This window comes from Seriola lalandi, unplaced genomic scaffold (assembly GCF_002814215.2).
Source record: "Seriola lalandi dorsalis isolate HSWRI2012SDOR001 ecotype SW California unplaced genomic scaffold, Sedor1 jcf7180002054573, whole genome shotgun sequence".
NCBI classification, from domain to species: domain Eukaryota; kingdom Metazoa; phylum Chordata; class Actinopteri; order Carangiformes; family Carangidae; genus Seriola; species Seriola lalandi.
This window is the reverse complement of record NW_019525126.1, coordinates 1323290-1338340: the sequence shown is the minus strand read 5'-3', so window position 1 is coordinate 1338340 and position 15051 is coordinate 1323290. Positions and strand designations below refer to the sequence as shown.

Sequence of the window (15051 nt, the reverse complement as noted above, 5' to 3'; positions counted from 1 at the left end):
ACTCTTTGTTTCACCACATTTATTTGGCAGTGGTTTGTAGATTAAGATTTCACATTTAAAAATAAAATAAAATTAAGGTCTTACATAGGATGTTGCTTTGTCAAACTACCCATATAAATGAGCTAAAATTAGCTCTGCCTTGACCAGCTAAAACATTTAAGTGCTGCTTACATACCTTTGTATCAATAATACTTTAATAACACTAGTATTTACTTATATAAAACCCTGAGAAGTGTCATTTTGTATAATAAATATTTTAACTTCTGATAGTTTAAGTAGTTTTACATTTGGTGATAACAGTTCTGCACTTTTACTTAAAAAAAGTCAACAAAGTATTTTCACATTGTGATATTATTATTACGTTTTAAATAAAGAATACACATTACTACAACATCACTATTACACATTAATGTGATGTACATACCTGCACCAAACTGTTCAAGAACTTCATTGCTTGGTGTATGAATAACATCTAATATCTTTATATGAATTAGTAGTCATAGAATACCATATACTAGAAATAATAAATTTTCATGGCAAAGAGACGGATATTTTTTATGTTTTTATTTTTATGACTGATAGTGATTACAGTCAAGAGGTAAACAAAATGAATGAGCATGATATTTCCAATGACCACAGATTTACAACAAGACATTTATCCCAAGTTATTTGTGGTTTTGAGAGGCTTTAAATATCCCAACTTTGTCCTAAATGTTAGACTTCTGGTCCGGTTCAGGCAATGATTTGAACAGCACAGTAAAATACAGTGGACATCAAGTGGAAGCATCTGTACAACTGTAGGTTTGTAATTTATGAATGCAGGTTAAGGGCATAAGTCATCCTCCAAAGTTACAATCAAACTTTTATGTTGCTGCTGAGCTTTCTTGAGAGAAGTTCAGTCCTTTAGACAAATAATGCCATCATTTTCTTAAACCTGAATATAAAAGACAAAAAGGGATGAGAAGGAATTCAGAAAACCAAATGAGTAGGCTGATACTGTCTATGGTACATTCATGACAAAAGGATCCAACAGAGACTAAAAGAAATAATGTTCACAATTACTAATATTTAGCCATAAAGTTGTGACGCACATAAGCTGGTGCTTGCATTTCAAAAGCATTGTCTTTGTAATGAACTTTAAGAGACAAAATGTCTGTGATTAGAACAGTGCTGCCACTTCCAAAAAATATATTTCATTGTCTGCTCCACAGGGCAGGGTATACACACAGTTCTTCTGGTACAGTGTCAGCCACTCTCCTCATACATAAAAAGATATGCTTTAAAAAACATTTTTACAGACATGTATAAATCTACAAAGCTATAATGCCAGATTTTTCTTACAATTTATGCTTTATGTCAAACAAAAATATTGGTTGTGCTATAATGCATTAAGAGAATATGTAACAAAAATAATACATAGTACTAGATCTGTACAAAATAAACCAAACCTCTCCAACGAAGCCTTTGTCTTTACACGCATTCAGATATGCACAGATGGGAATGGTCTGATGTGAGATGTGGGATCCAATTGCATTGCAGCTGAATGTGAAATCCTTTTGCCTGTGTGATGCTGGAGTATAAAACCAATCTTACGGTTAAAGCAGTGATATATGTGGATGATTTCAAGCGACGTACCTTCTTATAATTTCAGAAGTAAGGCTAGAACCAAACTTCGATAAGTCATGGTGCATGTTAATACTGTTAAAAAGAAAAAATAATAATTGGGATTGAGTCCATGTTTTCCTACTTCATTGCTTGTATTACAATTGTGGTAATGGTTTCAAAACAGAGGAAGGCAGGTTACAGCTATTGCACCTTTTTCAAAACATTACATAGACCATCATATACATCTACAGTCTTTCCATGTCCACGTAAAAGGCTGAAGCTTTTAATGTGAAAGTTTGGCTGTGCTGACTTCCCAGTTCTTGGTCCAGAGATTCTTCAACTTCAGCTTGTAGTAAATCTTGAAGTACAGAAAGGCAGCTGTGGGAAAAGTTTGTTCTTCGAATTTGTGCCGTTTGTCAACCTTGGCATCCATTTAGTCCAAAGCCAAAGATAATTACAATTACTGAGTGAGAAAATATTGTTAAGAGGTTTGACAGTGATGTACAAGCTGTTTTATGAGTGGCTGAAAAGACAATTATTATCTCCCCACACTGTCTCTGAATCAATTGTTGAGACAAATAAAATAAAACGGAACCAAGTATGCCCTCTGAAAATAGGTTGCTTTCTTAGTTTGCAGAGGCCATGTAGATGAAATAAATAACACAACAAAAAAAGAAGTGACAGAGAAATAATATGGAAATATATCTATATATCAAATTGCCTGGGGTTACTGAACAAAAAAAAAAATCAGTCCACAAAATCCCTTTAAGGCAAATGGATATCTGGTGAATACTAAATCCCATGTAATACATTCACTGCACTGTATTCCTGGTCCTCTTGAGTGTATATGAAGGGGATATGGATGTGCTTTGTGCTAAATGCAGTGTGTGTGTGTGTGTGTGTGTGTGTGTGTGTGTGTGTGTGTGTGTGTGTGTGTGTGTGTGTGTATGTCTGTAGGGAAACAAGTTTGGACGATTCAGCGTTACTGTTGGAGGTTTAGTGCCAGGCCCTCGGGGAAGAGGGCAGAAGGGTGTGTAAGGTGATCTTTGAGGGAGCAGGAGGAGCCAGCGCTCCAACAGTCACTGTCTCAGTTTCCTGTCTCCCTAAGCTCAGACTCAGGGATCGTTGGGATGCATTTGTGTGGTTGGGCAGAGGCCACGAAGCCCGGCAAACAGGTGCAATTGTACGATCCCTCTGTGTTGGTGCACTGCCCATTCTGACACAAGGGCACCTTGTCGCTGATGTCCTCACATTCGTTTATGTCTGCAGGGAAAGGAGACATGCGGAGTTAGACACCAGGGAGATTTCACAGCTGAAACAGCTGCCTGCATCACATCTGCTGCTGAGTGGCCTTATGGGTATTAGAGGTTTCATACAAATGATTTCACATTGACTGTTCTTTTCCTCTTCTTTCTTCTTCTTCTTTTCTTGAAACTCTAAGAAAAAACTACTTTGAAACTCAACTATTAAGCTAATGTAGAAGAGAAGTCAAAGGGATTTTTTTCTGTGGAAAATTGTGAAAATTGAAACGTGAACATCTACACAAAATTAATACATAACTCTTTTGTTGATCCATTAATCATTCATCATTAATCATCAATTTTAAATATTTGGGGGTTTTGGACTGTTGGTTGGTCAGAGCAACACATTGATTTGAGCAAACAATTAATCGAGGAAACAATCAGCAGATTAATCAGAAATGAAAATAATCATTAGTTGCAACTCTATACAATTCCACGACAACTAGGCAAACTCCATGTCCTGATATAGCTCATGTGAGAGGATCAAAAGTCTCAGAACAGTTACTAAATGGACCTTGACATGAGATTTTTAAATATTTTATACAATCTTGTGAGCAATAAACAAAGCTGTTATAATTAGTTCCACAAAAGTCCAGCTTTGGAGGTACAAAGTTGTCAATGTTGCATAATATCTCATCTTGTATATCTTTAATCAAACATGCCGTCATTTTGCGTGTCGGCTGGATAAGGTTTGAACTTTGCTTCCCAGTGATCTTGAGCGCTGAACGGTTCAAAATGATGTTAAAATTAACAATGCCTTGGATTACGTTTCCTTTTGGCCTTCAAGAGATTTTTCTTTCCCTTTCTCAGCATGGGAGGTCTGATTGTCATTTCATAGCAGTCAATCTCAAATGACCCTTCTTCTGTTTATGTCATGTTCTGCCGGGGAAATGCTAGTGGTGATATTTATAAAAGGAGGCATGGCACGAGTTGCGCAGCTCCAAAATGTTTCCACAGTGTCGGAATTCAATCGCTTTCCTTGGGAAAATGGCTGGCCTTGGAGCTGATAAGCTTGTGCGCAGACAGAATATTGTAAACACAGCATTTCATTACAACAAGACAGTCTCACTTTCTTACAAAACAAACAAAGTACAGTTAAAAGATATAAAATCTCATGTAATACACTGAGTGGCTAAGATTCAAGGCCTTCTTACTCTTGGCAGCGTGCGACTAGGGAATTTCAGACCAAAGGGTAACACACGGTGGTTTTGAGGAGTACACCGCTTTCATTAGTTTCCCATAAAACATAACTTAATGCAAGGTTGTTAAATTCAAAGCTTCTCCTTGAGCATATATTGCATGAAGAGTTACCTCACTGAAATTAACCCGAGACCTAGCTCCAAAAGGCTTAAACCTGAAGGGAAAGTTCACTGCGGTTTGAGTTCAGGATTCAACACCACATTTTGAGACAGGATTAAATGACGTGATTGATTCTCTATTGATTCTAGGAAGTCCCTGAACATTTTTACTTGGAGCACAGAGTCTGTATGTGGGTGGTCTTCTGGGAAAGATATCAAAGATTGCTGGGGATAGAACCTACCTATACAGGCCATCTTGTTTAGGTCAAGCTCGTAACCGTCGAAGCAGTCGCAGGTGTAGCCTTCTCGCACGCGCACGCAGCGGCCGTTTTCGCATCCATTCAGGACTCCACATTCCTCTGCTTGGAGTCCCTCAAAGCCCTCGTAGCGCTCTGGAAGAAATATGTTCAGAAATATGTTAGAAAAAAATGTGTTTTCACATTGTTATTTGATACATTGTGCTTAATAATTTGCCATTATGCAATCACTAATCATGAGTTTGACAGCTTTGTTCATATGACAGTGTGTACTTGTATAAGAACATGCATATACCCACCTGCATAAGAATCCACTGGTCGTGGCTGGTGCTCCCGTGGTCGTGGGACTGGGACAGGTGGCTGTTGAACGCTGTAGTCATTGTCGTTGAAGAAAGGAACGCTTTCAGGAATGTCATAGGGTCCTGCAGGGCTGCCGTAACTGTCCCAGTATGGAGGAACAAAAGGCTCCGCAGTATCCTCTGGCCCCTCAAGTCCGTACTCGTATCCTTGCCGCTCCCGCAGGCTGTCTGAACCTCCTCTCCGGGGCAGGTTGCACATGATTGCATAGTCATCTGAATACAATAGCACACAGGGAGGGGTTATATATTGGATATCAATAACAGTGATGTGTTAATATAAAGAGTAAACACTGTCTTCATCCATGCTTCTCACCAGAGTCTCTCCTGGGACAGAATGCACACTGTCCACTCCAGGCGATGCCGTACAGGCAGCAACACTCAGTGTACGTCGTCCTGCGTCCCTGGAGGGGTTCTGCACACATGTTGCCGCCCTCCAGACGCTGCCAGCAAATATCCATGTGCACATCGTGATCAGGCTCTATAGTTTCTGGGAGACAGAATGAGTAGAGATTAACAAAGCAAGCGAAGACATCCAAACTGTCCATTGCAGTCGCTCACTGCAATAAAAACTGCCATATGCAGCTCTAAGAACTGGACTGAACCCCACCTCCACCCACGGCAAAGCAGCTGAACAGGCTGACAAAGTTGAATATGTCATTACAGACAATGAACTCCCCACCTCTTGTTGTTACTGTACAGAAGCAAAGTTCAACCCACCCTGTTGTACTGTTCCCTCTGCTTCCTCAGAGGGAAAATCATTAGCCTAGACCCCACAGCTAGATATTTTTATTATTGCTGCAGATTATTTTCTCAATGAATTCATTGATTGATTGATCTGTAGCGTATCTGAAAATACTAAAACGAATACCAAATACAAATTCCCACAGCACAAATTGTATTTGAAATGCTTTGTTTGCATGAACAGCAACCCATATACAAAGATACTGAATTTCCAATGATTCATCTCTGAAAAAGGAACCACAGAGTTTGTCATTTTTCCTTGAAAACGATTTGATTATCAAAACAGCTGCAGGTTAATTTCCCAACTATCAACAAACTGAGTGATTGAAAAATAAACAAATGTGTGTGTGTCTTTGTGTGGATGTGTGTGTCGCACCCTCTGTGGTGTTGAGGCCAATGCAGCGGCGCCGTGTGCTGTCCAAGACTAATGGAGGACTGCAGAAACAGTTGAAAGAGCCGGCCGTGTTCACACACGCTCCATCCTCACAGGCATTTCCAAATTCACACTCATCGTAATCTAAAAACACACATATAAGGAGAGGCAGACATTAATCATCAGTAGTATTTCATTATATATATGAGTTTAAAAGATCGGCAACATTACATTTCTTATACATTTTTTGATGCGACTAAATAAGATTTTCTGTATAATATGGTGGGTTTTGTTGCCTATTGGTTGAGGATGCTGAATGGATGGAGTACACTTCATCTGTTATTGTCATATGAATGTCTTCAAATGTTAAAAAGTATAAACAGATGTCATTTCTTACCCACACACTCAAGCCGGATGTTGTCGTAGTAGAAGCCAGAGCGACAGTAGCAGGTGTAGGTAGAGAAGAGATTTGAACACTGTCCATTCTTACAAATGTCTGATCCAAACATCTCACACTCATTTGCATCTGAGGGGAGACAGAAAGATTCATAAGTGGTGAAATGGAAACTAACAACTCTGCTTTCACAAACACTGGCCACCTGCCTCTAATGTCATTCACTCCTCTTGTAAGACGCAGTCAGGGCTCACAACGATTATGGTAATTAATCAGGTATGCAGGCATCTCATTAAGCCTCGGCTAGCTGTAGACGCAGCCTCGTAAATATGGTAACGGATTAAGTCTATTTATCTGGCATTAAAAGTTGCTGCAGGTAGAAATAAAACAGGGCATTGCACCTTTTTCAAATATATATCAATAAAACAAGTTAGCATTAATGAAAGAGAGAGTACCTATGTAAGGACGCTGTTCTCCCAGAGTTTGTGTAGAAGAAACAGGCAGAGGTAATAATCCACTACCATGAGGGCACAACTGGTTATAATCATCTGAAAAATAAGAAATGGCTTCATTAGTAAAATGAAAGGGTTATAAAGTCTCAATACAGTTCATCAGCCTCTTGTTGTACCTCTTCCTGGCACAGGGCAGGCGTGGATCTCGCAGTTGTCCCCCCAGCCCGCCCCAACCGTGCAGCAGCACTCCTGCTTGGTGGTGTTGCGAGACAAAACGTTGTCGCAGAAGTTGGCATCATTCAAGTTGTAGTAACACTCCTTCCTCTCCTCAGCTGAGGTAGCAGATGGAGGGACTTCAGGAGCGACTTCCGGGGTAGTATCTGTGGTACATGGACAAGGACAGTATTTCTTCAGCTCAGCTCAGGGAGGTCAGAGGTCACGGTTAGCTGCAGAAAAGGAAACTTGGAAGTGGTAGGGTTTCGGTAGTTTGGGAGGGCAAATGCTCACTGACAGAAATGCTTGAACTTAAATCTCCCTATTGAGGTGGGATCAGCGAGGACATAAAGTTACAGTAGCTCTGGCACTTCAGTAGCACATCATCACACAGCAACAGCATCAGGTGGCCTCTGCTCTTCATCCATCAGAGTGTGTCCACATGCCTCCGGCAGGTAGTGCATTACCCTCGCCTGCCACTGCTGAGCCTGCTCATTTGTCCAAAGGCAAGGGCTTAGGCTTTTCGCCCTTAAGCTGCTGGCTTAGCCAAATGGAAACACTGGCATGTGAGTCAACACACCATTCACTCTCACATGATTGATTAACACACGTCGAAAGCAAACAGCGGAATGTGGCAAAAAGGTACACAAAGGCATAGCTGGGGTTTAGTGCCCAGGCAGAAGAAAAAACATCCCCGCTGAGGGCGCGCCGCTTAATAATGTAAATACGCCCAATTTGTGTACACATACGCCTATCAAGCCTGAGATGTGATGGTATTTCCATGACTCAAAAGGCTCGTTCTGTCATTCTGAAATTGCAATATATTGCATATCTGTAACCTCTGCACTGACGCTCATTTTAACATGGAAGAGAGCAATGTGTCTTTGGCGGTAATTGCCAATAACTACACCTTATCCTTGTTTGTCTTGGTGGGGAAATTGGTTTACAGTAACTAGGGCCTTGGGGCATTTGCTTGGCTCTCCTGGAGGAGTTATTTCATCATTTGTCTGAAGGATTAGGCTAATACAAATTTTTGTAGGCAGCCCACCCAACCATAACTCTAGCCTATAAAACAAATGGAAAGAGCCAGGTCAAAAGATACTCTAAGAGACGTGGAGTAAGTAATGTCCACCTCGTCACCCTTGTTGTTTGGATAATGAGAGACGGCTCATTAAATCAGGGAAAACTCCGTCTCCCAACGATGGAATGGAGAATTAAGTCCTGTGAGTCACTGTGAGCGCTAGTCCTGCTCTATTACCCAGGGAGCGGCACTGGCTGGTGATGGGATCAAATTCCTCATTGTCGTTGGGGCAGATGCACAGGAAGCTGCCATCGACGTTCTCACACAGGGCCTCCCCGCACAGCGCCAAGCTCATCTCGCACTCGTTCACGTCTGCGAAAGACAGAGGGAGAGGAGGGCGTGAGGTCGGCAAAGGATCAGGCACAGGACGCACAGGAATGTGCTCAACATGGTCAAGGCAAGGTTGTGCAAAAGCATAGGCACGAAATAACCGTCTTTATCGTTAATGAAATTTTATCTATCGTGAAAAAGTGAATTATAAATATATACATTTCTTTATTAAGTACCGTATACTATAGATTTGTAAAGGCATTTTTTCCCAATGGATATCTGACAAATATAAAATGCTGTAAGTCGTTCAAATTTGCTAAATATAGTAAAAGTTACCCAACATTTTTTTTTTACAAAAAAAAGATGAAGTGATTTTCTCAATTTTTTTTATTGTTAACAAATCCCACAAAAAGACCGCAACCAACAATATGTTGGTATGTTTCGGTTCCTACTGAAGACGTGAATCTTAGTATGGGTACAAATATATACTTTAATTTTCAAAAAAGGCTGGATAATTTCCTAAATCAGCTGGGCACTGTAGTTTTTAGTAAGCATTGCTCAAACAGGAAAAATTGTGCTTTTGTTATGGACTATTAACACCTGCAGATTACTACATGTTAGTTGTTCTTGTGAGTATCAACGGCAGCAGGACAGTGTGTGGGACCGAGTCAAAGACAAGACATTACAGTGCCCATGTTCATTGTATTAAAGCAACATGTCATCCACTGCAATGTTATGACTCACAATTGTGTTTTGACTCGGTTTTTAAACAACAATGATGTTCTGTGGCACCGATGAAAAAAGCTCCATCAGGCTTTGGCTACACAGAAAATAGGCTCAGTTCATTGCTGGTTTTCTTATTTTCATGGATTCGTTGACAATAAGAATCTAGAAAAATATCACCAGACTCATCCTTTAGCTTATCGTGAATATTTATCGGAGAGCAGCTACACACCAACACATCTGCTCATGTCTCCCGGCGGGTTGGTGTAGCCTTGGTCACACTGGCAGCGGAAGGAGCCATCTGTGTTCTCGCAGAAGCCGTGGTTCCCACAGATGGTTTCATTGAGGCACTCATTAATATCTGCGCACACAGAGAGGTGAGCGAAACGTTAATATTTACAGTGTCCGTCTGCACAATAGACATTCAAACTGCCTCGGTAAACAAAGCACTGCTTATCCAAAATAAACATCTCTACCATTCTGACCTTACAATAACAACAGAAAGCACTTCCATCATAACATCTTAGACGCAGTGCAGTGATAAGACAATTCATTAAGGGGGTTTTCAAACTGTGGTGCTTGTCAATTAATTCAGGGAGACTTTCTCTCTGCGTCAGTACAGTGCATCTGAATGTACTGGGATCTGGAAAGCTCCAAGCGAATGTTTTCTGGTTGTGTTAATGGAGTGAGAAGTGACACTTAGGTCACTGGTACGTTGGCAAAATGTAAGCGATGGAGGAGTTTACAGCCTTTCAGCCAGCATTCTGCATTCTCCCAGACACTTTACAAGCAGCTGGAGAAAGATGGCTGAAAGTTCAGATTTGTTGTGAAGAGGTTTTTGACAGTGCTCTGGCAGGAAGTGCTTTCCATTGTAATCAATGAAATCTGTTTAAACCCATTTGATTTGTTATACATCAGCTGTAGATGTCCTTAAAAATTAAAATGCTCCTATGAAAGGATTGTGAGGATAGTGCGAGACTTGATTTTAGGCCCAAAATGGTAGTCAGTAATCAAATCTGGCAGCTGGCAGCCCGTAACAGTTCCTTCTTTGCATGGCAATAAATCATAAAGCAAGTTTAATAAACCCAGTGGAGCAACGCTGCTATATGTCAGTGTATGTGCAGAGAGAGAGAGAGAGCGAGAGAGAGCAAGAGAGAGAGCGAGCGAGAGAAAGAGAGAGAGAGAGAGAGAGACGTGGATATGGAGACAGTTAACACTGGACCATGTAACGGCACTGCTGATTCCCTACCACTCACTGTCTAAAGGCAACATTTGTTAGCAATTTCTGACATACACGATTTAGTATTTCTTGGCGTCTCGGGTGCAGCAGAGAGGCCAAAGACTGATACTGCTGGAGGGCAGGTCTGATTATAATTGTTTAAAAAACAGTCAGAGACATTAATGATCACACTTTAGTCACGTGAATTTGTCCTCTGGTCAGTTAGACTTGCCACCGGTCAGTCTTCACATAACTGTTTCTTGACAAGTAAGAATTTATTGAGTTTTTCAGTTCAGTATTCAGTATTGAGTTGTTGAGTTGTAGATTTTAGTGACAGTTTACTTGTTTTAAAGCATAAACAGACATCTTGTTCTTTTCAGTTTAAAAATAAAATAAAAAAAACTGTTAGAAAAATCCATTCAGCCAGTGTTGTAGTTACACTGAGTCAGTGCTTGTATATTTCCTGAAAGTCAAGTGGGGAATATTATGACAGACAGGCCTATCATTTGATATGAACTGCACTGATGAAATTAGAGGACACACCACTATGTCTGTTTTATCATAACCATGACTTTGTTGACTTTTGAGTTTCATAACAACCCTCCATGGCCATTCCATTCAGAGTTTCCATGACTAATAGTAACTCCTCTGGAGTGGCTACAAGTTTTAGAAAAACAGGAAAACCTATTTCAAATATGGAAAAAATTCAGACAATAAAATCACAACAACCTGAATAATTAAATTACAATTTGATCAGTTTCACTTAACAGCCTCATACTTGTAAAGCTCATTCTGGACACGTCTGCTCGGTTAAGACAAAAGCTCAGATGTTTAAAACAAACTGATGTACTGTCATTCACATGTTGTCTAAAGCAGTTTTATTTTGCCTCTGAGCACTCATAAAGGTTGTATCCATTGAAGAAAGGAAGGAAGAGGGCCAGGGAAACCACAACCGATTTGATTTGATTTGATTTGAACATTGCTCTTGGCCAGAGCCCTGTGTGTTCCCCTCCAACACGGACAACTGCTTTCTCAGGCTTGCTGGGGGACTCGTCCTCTGTCAGTGTTCCTGTCCTGACTTGGCCACTTCTCTAACATGCCTCCGGGGTCAGAGACAGGGGCTCCCACGAGCTAATAAAACTGCAGAGACAAAATTGTCTTTGTCATTTGTAAAAACCTTTCACAGGAATTGCTGAAAAGGACAAAAATTGCTAGAATAGACTTGTGGGCTCAAATGGCTGCGAGATCATGGATGAATGGATGGACACATACTGAAAACCGCCAACCCATCGGATTTGCATTTTGCAGCTGGGGAGTGAGATGCCGAAATAGTGCAGAAGTGGCGTAGTTTTTTGGACACTTTAATATGTTGCATGTAACTGAAAAATATGAGAAGTATATTCCCAAAGCTCTATCAAGAATATTCTGAGAGTAAGGTGAAGGGTATTGTGTATCAAGAGTTTGAGGAACGTTTCCTCAAGTGTGAAGCACTTAAGTGAAGTTAGGAATGTTGGAATGACAGCGGCCGCCAGCTGGGAGGTCTGAGAGGAAGGCGATGAAAGCTCTCTGCTAATATATGAAATAATCAGTGTCTGCAGGCGGCTTTTCATTCATGTGTAACGTGGAACAAAATCTTTTGCGAACCACATGTTGTGATGAGACGCAATCAAAGTATCATCCCAGAGAGGAATGAGAGCATCGAGACCCAAACAATTTGAATGGCCTTTGTTTTTTTCTGCCTATCTGACTCTGGTTTGTGTTTTAGTAGCAGCACTGCTTGACCAGCCATTCAGATCTGTCATCCAAGCGGAGAGAGTCAGCTTGCTCATCACAGACAGCACTAATGGTTTGTGGGAAAAAATGAATAATACAAAATGAGATAACTCCAAGAGCGAGTCTCACACCAGCAGGACACGGGATCGCCTTTCTTAGTCTTTCCATGCAATAATGAGTAACGTTAGGACACGCAGCGCTGTAAATTACCCGCAGGGAAGAACTGAGGCAGGGAAGAGGGTAAGGAGTTGAGCTGAGATGAGAGAAGCTGAGGTTAAGGCGCGACCCTGGCCCAATATACACCTATCCTCATGGTCTGACCCAGGATTGTAGCGGGAGTGGAGGGAGGTTAAGTGTTGGTCTCTGTGCCATGTGTTAATCCAGAGCACATGGTGGCAGGCAACGTGTATATAGGAATCAGTGACTGTTGGCTCACCCTCCGCAGCCTACACCTCTCCCATATTCTCTGGGCAACCCCTTGTGTGATTGGACCCATATGTAGAGGTTACTTCAGATGCGACTGGACAAAGCTGAGGTGAGGTATTTGTTTTCAGTGAAGCATGTTAATGCGCTTTATCTGACTTTATCATATTGTGTGTGTGGTTCTAAGAAAAAACATCATCTTATGTCTGCACAACGGCGTGAGCAATCGCACACACACACACACATGGTAAAGTCTTTAGATTTCCATACGTTTAAAGGGGCGGGAGGTTGGCAAGAGTGTGACCACAGACAATTTCCTCCCTTGGGCAAGTCTTATTAAAGACAAGGCATAGCTTGAGGGAATTTATGAGCATGATGTTGAGTTAAAGCTAAAAACAATAACCTGGGAATACACACATTCAGTCATTCACACATACCCCTGTGTACAGTAATGTGGCGGGGCTGAGTGCAGCCCTCATAGCACAGTTGTGGCTGACGCGCTGCTGCGGAAAAAACCCTGTTTTTCCCTTTTGTATCATGGCCTCTAAATCTAAATGAGCACTGCGACCAGAGCCAAACACAACCGCTGCCCCTTCGAAAGGCCGGTGAGTAAAAATAAAACAACGCCCCTCACAGAAACAGCAAATTACAGCGTCTGGCCTCTTCTTAAATATTTGATGATTTTTACAAGCAGACAAAAATGCCCCAGAGTAATCGAGCTCCCTCCCTGGACTTTTATTGGGGTGACGGCAGCATCTCCCACAACTTCCCATCGTGAGGTGAAACAAGCCACTATTGTGTGTAGTGTCGGGCTTCTGAGGGTAAGAGGGCTTGGTTCTCAAACTGGGGCTGTGAGTCAATGCTGAGTGTTTGTTGTGGGGTCTAGTGAAAACACGAGCAGCTGGCGTCCCAACATAGCAACAGGGGGAGAAGATGGTCAGACGTGGTCATAACTGGGCAACCATACAAACACGTTAAACTGGGAGTTTTGTGACGCCATAGGGGACAATGTGAAGCTGTTTCAATCAGGTCCCACCTAAAGATTTCATCATGCTCCACGGGACATGTCAGGTAGGATGATGTGTGACATATAGCATATAATAAGTCAGTGGAAGCCTTTGTCTCTTGTTACACTTGCCAGGGACATAGTTAAATCACACACCAATGCGTACTACACTGATGTGTTTGGACTCTAGAGGAGCTGAGATGAACAGCTGGTTTCAATCTGCCCTTATCACACTACAGGCCCCTGAACCCTTCAGCTGGTGCCAGACAGACAACGTTATAAAGTGCAGTGAAGAGTCAGTGGCACGTAGCCGGGATGAGGGTGATGGAGGGGGCGCAGGTCCGATCTGCCTCTGATCAGCGCTGCAGCAGCATATTCCCCCCTGATCTCCATCTGTTGATTGTCCAATAAAAACTCGGGGTTATGAGAATATGTGAAGCTGCACCGCACTCCGAGTGAATCTCTACAAAATCGTTAAAGTCTCTGGTCCTTTTTCTCTAACACAAACACACGAGCAAGGATGCAAAAAACCCACAGTCAACCACATGCACACACACTCACATACACAGACAATCACCCACAAACACCCAAAGCTTCCAGCTTCAGTCCAACACATCATTCCAATCTGGTGCTTTCAGACTGCTTTCCCCTCTTCACCTGTCACTCTCCGATGACTGTTTGGATCCCGTCTTAATAAGAGCAAAATATTTGGCCTTTTGTTTTTGTCTCTCATAAACCCAACTTGTTGTTTTATGATTCTATGAGAGCAACAAAGGGAAGCAACGCAGCACCAGAAAATAAAGAGAGATAAACTCACATCGTTGTGCAACAAACCACATTAATGTCTCGAGCCCAAGGTGTCTAATCCTGCCAGTAAACACATAGTAAGGCTCCATGTATTCGGGAGGTCATGGAGATGTGTCTGTTGTTGTTGGCCAGTTGTGGGCCTAGATGTAGCATAATTGCAAACGCGGGTGACCGGGCTCCTCCATAGGGGGTACAAAGAAGTAAGGGACCGTATAAGTCGGCCTGACAATCGTATCCCCTCACAAAAGGAGAACAGCAGTGATCAGGTTCCACCTTGTGTCTCTGCCAGAGGCACTCCATTAGCTCCATTGTCAGGAGGATGAGACTATTATCGGCTGCTGGCCTCACACACTGCCTCCAGTGACAGTGCACTCTTCTTTCTAAAGTGCCCCAATTTCAGGGGCCACTTCTCCTCATCTCCCCCATGCTCTCTTGTGCGGGAGGACTTGGAGAACCTGATAGCTTTTGATTCACATCGGCCCCTTTGTGTCTGCATGCCAAGCAGATATCATTAACGTTGCGCGGAGGGAGAGCCGTAAAGAGAATGTGGAGTGGTGAGTTGATTTGAGGCTACTCTCTATTCTCTCTCTGTCTATCTTTAACTACAGCCCGAATGGTAAATGGACTGAATTAGGGAACATGTATGCTACAAGAATAGGTAGGCTCATTCTTTTGGGCCTGAAACAGTTGGGCTCCACATTTTTTCTGAACATAATTGTGTGTGCTAGTATTTAACTGTATGTGGTTTGACCACTC

At 42.0% G+C, this 15051-nt stretch overlaps 1 protein-coding gene across 1 annotated transcript in view; it reads right to left on the bottom strand.

Moving 5' to 3' along the window:
- Nucleotides 1–549: 549 nt before the first annotated feature.
- The window catches only part of LOC111663175 (latent-transforming growth factor beta-binding protein 2), an 84819-nt gene continuing 70317 nt past the window's right edge, over nt 550–15051 (bottom strand). The window contains exons 32-41 of the mRNA XM_023417266.2: nt 9300–9428; nt 8252–8386; nt 6957–7160; nt 6784–6876; nt 6332–6460; nt 5938–6078; nt 5134–5307; nt 4761–5033; nt 4447–4596; nt 550–2868 (exon numbers count right to left, since the gene is read on the bottom strand). Coding sequence (XP_023273034.1) covers nt 2693–2868; nt 4447–4596; nt 4761–5033; nt 5134–5307; nt 5938–6078; nt 6332–6460; nt 6784–6876; nt 6957–7160; nt 8252–8386; nt 9300–9428 — 1604 coding nt within the window. The 3' untranslated portion in view covers nt 550–2692. The remainder of the gene's footprint in view (nt 2869–4446; nt 4597–4760; nt 5034–5133; nt 5308–5937; nt 6079–6331; nt 6461–6783; nt 6877–6956; nt 7161–8251; nt 8387–9299; nt 9429–15051) is intronic.